At 40.0% G+C, this 4,254-nt stretch overlaps 1 protein-coding gene across 1 annotated transcript in view; it reads right to left on the bottom strand.

Annotated features, from left to right (window-relative positions):
- Nucleotides 1-4,254, bottom strand: part of kansl1l (KAT8 regulatory NSL complex subunit 1-like) — a gene marked incomplete at its 5' end in the record, with an annotated part of 19,166 nt that overhangs the window by 1,336 nt on the left and 13,576 nt on the right. Inside the window, 6 exon segments of the mRNA XM_014011535.1 lie at nt 2,097-2,217; nt 2,428-2,540; nt 2,633-2,702; nt 2,857-2,969; nt 3,182-3,282; nt 3,406-3,552. Of these exon segments, the coding sequence (XP_013866989.1) occupies nt 2,097-2,217; nt 2,428-2,540; nt 2,633-2,702; nt 2,857-2,969; nt 3,182-3,282; nt 3,406-3,552 (665 nt within the window).

The raw sequence follows: 4,254 nt of genomic DNA, 5'->3' as shown, positions 1-4,254 counted from the left end.
AAAAATATATATATTTTAGTTGAGGGGAAAGTGGGTCTAACTGCTCTCTGTGGCTGGAAACCTGCTGAAGTCTGGGTCAACATAAAAATCCTACTTTGCACAGACTCTGAGCTCAGCTCCAGGCAGCCTCATTGTTTTGATTAAAACCGATTAAACTAAAAACTACACTAAACTACACCTTACTTATAAAATACAAACACGTGTGTGGGGCTACAAATATCACAAATCGAATTACTTTCTCCGGCTCTCGTCGTCTCTCCATCTCTGCCAAACTCCATTCTATTTTCTCATCTTTTTATTTTGTTCTTCCTCTAGATTGTTTACCACTTGACGAATAACTTTGAGCCTTGGTCAGAAAGGAGGTCGGGGGATTTCTTGTGTTTTCATCTCAAGAGAAGGATGAGACTGACGGTGGATTGCAGTGTTTTTTCATGAAACTGTAGATGTTRCTTTCTGTTGCAACGTGCATCAAAAGCGACAATAATGTTCAGGAAAAAAGTGGCGTATACTGCTTATCATAACTCCACTTTTACAAGGCCTATCAACACAAATTAAAAACTGGTGTAAGGTTAATAAAAGTCTCGACTCTTAACCAAAATTGAAGCGGAGTCTCAGAGAGGAAGACATCAGAGTAGAGCGATAAAATAGGTCATGTGACTAGAATGCGTGGGCGCAACAGGACCCCAGAGCTTATTTTTTCTTCAGAAGAGCGAACGTGGAGTGTAAACATCTTGCTTTCCTCACAGCCGTCTCTTCACTGATCTCATGTGTCACTTCTGCAAAGCTAATAAACCTGTGCTCCAATCACCGTTCGTTTGGATGAGGGAGTGAAGAGGTGTGAAGCAGCGAAGGAGGACATATCTGTGGCGACCGGCAGGCTGAGAAGGGAAGTCGAGTCAAGTAGCGACTCATTCCCTCTCAAATCAAAGCAAAGCAGAGGGTCCTCCAATCAGAGCTGCATCAGAGAAAACAAGTTTGGACAAGTATCTGTGCAGTCTTCTTCCAGAACCCACTCAGGCTTTAAAGCTCAAGCTGTACTGAGAACAGCAACGTATTGTTTGGTTCTTAAGGTTTTTTCTGCTTTAATAGTTTTTCTTCTGAAGGACAAATACATTTTTTTATTAGACTTAAAGGAAATATGTTTTAAGTATTGATGTAAAAAATAATAGTAATTATAGGAAAGTAGATTTTATGATTGGATTTACATTGCCTTTTTTTAAATAGCTAAAACCTTCTGAATTGCAAGCATTTAAATTTTGCTTGCATGATTGTGTGTTGATTAAGTTACCACAGCTCTGCTTTGTTACCTCCGCCAATGGCGAGGTAATGTTTTCGGTCGCGCATGTCYTCTGTCTGTGGACAACATTACTCAAAAACTTGTGGACGGATTGTCATGACATTTACACCACATGTGGGTACTGGCACAACTAACACACCATTAAATTTTGATGATGTGCCGGATCACGATGCGGATAAAGGAATTTTTTTTCTTTTAATCCTCTGAGATCGGCAAAGCTGTGATGCTTTCACAAAAGGCTTCTGTAAAAAACAGTGAGAGCTTTCAGTGTTCATTTGAACTGGATTATACAGCACGGACTTCAAACTTTATAAAAGTAATGTTAAAACCAGATGTAATGATGAATAATTCTTGCCATAATGTGCACATTTTTACACATTTGGTGCGTATTTAGAGAACGTTTTGTGACCAGGAAGTGCGTGACTGCACCGTGAAACCTATTTTCCCCATTTCCTCAAACACACCACATTGTCCGTACGCTTGCAAACACATCGATGAAGATTTGAGGAAGAGGAGTGACGCGGTGGACTTCAGACTRGGAGCTTGTTTGTTTGTTTGTTTATTTTTATTATTTCAATGAGGCCAGATCAAGTCGAGAGCTCTTTGTGCGCCCCTCTYTCCACCTCTCGCCAAACTTTGGGGAAAAAGGAATGCGCAGAGCGTGGTTGTGACCGCTGTGTGTGGTCCTCACAAAGATAGGAAGATTGCCTTGGCGGAGGTTCACGCTCTTCGAGCGCTTCTAGTTTTGAGCATACATTTAATAAAAAATAACCCTAAATTGCAGCAAATTTGAACTTACCAGCCACTCCTCTGACCCTGGCTGCTCGTCAGAATCCTGCTGAGCACAATTCCAGTCCACAGAGCTCTCCTCTCCTGATGTGTACATCCTGCCCCCACTGCCCGGTGGCCTGCTGACAGATCTGGGATTTAAATAAAAAAAAACAATTCATGTGAAAGTCAATGAGAACATTTCTCAGTACTCTGATGTCAGACAAACATTTTAAACCTCTACAACCGCCTAAAAAAAAGAGTGAAATCCAAACACAACCCCCCACATTTGTAATGGTTGGAATAACAGAGCAGAAAAACAGCAAGCGTTTGCATGCGTGTCAGTTTCCGTGTGCATCCACCTCGAAGGACGCCTGCGGTGTTTTCTCCTCTCCCAGGATGACCAGCGCAACTTCTCTTTCTGCTCCAAAGCCAGGTGCCTCTGAGCAAAGATGTCATCACTGAGATCCTCAATCTGTTCTCAGCAAAGACATAAAAAAAGAATAAAGGTTTTTCTTTTCCACAAATGAAACTAAATCTTTTAATCCCAGCTGAATAAGACCTTACCTGGCATGCATCGCTATCCTTCACATTCCCTGCTTCCATCTCTGTCAGCTGCGTGTCAACTACCCGCCAACTGAAAGAGAGACAATGCTTTAGCTTATAAGCACAAAAAATAAAGGATTGAAAATACTTCCATGCAAGTATAAAAAAACCTAAATCAACACTTTTGACTGAACTCTGTGATTTGATTCATTGTAACAAACTCCTGCAGAACTTATGTTCCTCACCTGGGCGTCAGGATGTCTTTGTATTGCAGTTTTTCAGCTTTACAAAGCGACGCAGGGATGACAATGTTGTTGATATTGTACACGCTGTCTCCCTGACGTTTGTGGACAAAGCCCTAGAAGAAACCACGAAATACGATGGTGATGTATCTCCAAAATTCATTGTAAACTATAAAAAACATTACTGAACTGATTGAACATAAACAATAAAAGAAGAAACTATTTTTCCAGATATACAAAAAGAAAAAAACTAATTTCCGCATAGTCCATATTCACAGGATTAAAAACAGCTGAATGCTCAACAAACAGTTGTGTTTGAGTATTTTACCCGAGAGGCCTGGTTGTGTGTGATCTGCGTGTAGGTCTCCTCGAACARGTCATCTGAACTTTCTCCAGCATCACACAGCTGGTACGGTACCTCCTGATCATCTAGGCGTACGCACACATATACATGTTTACCAAACTGTCAGTGGAGGAGGCCGTATCCTAAAAGAACTGGTGATAAAACGTTAAACAGCGTGTCAAAAACTCATTTCTATAAACAGTCCACACCATCAGTCAGCCTGTGGATCCGTCCTCTCTTCCTTCTCCTCTGAWTGGATCGGTTGCGGGGAGTCCAGGCAGATCCTGATGATCTGATTGGTGACAGACTCATAACTCTTATTTTATGGTAACGTGCATGCTGCTTGTGTTTGTAACCTATAATGACACACAGACACAAAGTGGATTCAAGAAAAAGTCTAAATTCAATCTTCAGAATATTATTTTTTAATTTTTTTAAATTTTATAATCTCTTTAGCTACTATGAGAGAGAGTTGTGTTTCAGTGTGTCATGCATTCCTTTTTTAATTATTTTTACTAACAAGACGGTTTCTGCTACTGAAAAAATGAGAATAAGATCATTAACACTGAAACAAAATCAGCAGAGGGCTGTGCCTGTGCTATTTTTTTCAGTATTCAATCTGCTTCCATTGTGKATCTTCTCTCAGTTCTCTCATTAGTTTGGGTTTCATCCAAACGTTTCTTTTATGACTACACTGCAAAACAAATGTGTCAGCAGGTCCACTCAAAGTCTTACAACTACTGTTGCCACAGGAGTAAATCTCTGAGATAAATTTAGGACAAATATACACAAATGCATTTTAACTCAGCTGAAATGACAACTGGTTTTTGATTAATTTAGAACTGCTTTGCACCTACTTTAATGAAATTTGGGCTGAGCGATAGGAAAACCTGTGATGTGCGATAACAGTGCTTAATATCGTGATGCTGATATGACTTGCGATAAATGAACAAATACATACAGCAGGTAAAATAAGTATTGAACACGTCAACATTTTTCTCAGTAAATATATTACTAGAGGTGCTAATGACATGAAATTTTCACCAGATGTCGGTAAC

This window comes from Austrofundulus limnaeus, unplaced genomic scaffold, assembly GCF_001266775.1.
Source record: "Austrofundulus limnaeus strain Quisiro unplaced genomic scaffold, Austrofundulus_limnaeus-1.0 Scaffold81, whole genome shotgun sequence".
NCBI classification, from domain to species: domain Eukaryota; kingdom Metazoa; phylum Chordata; class Actinopteri; order Cyprinodontiformes; family Rivulidae; genus Austrofundulus; species Austrofundulus limnaeus.
This window is presented reverse-complemented; position numbering and strand designations above follow the sequence as displayed.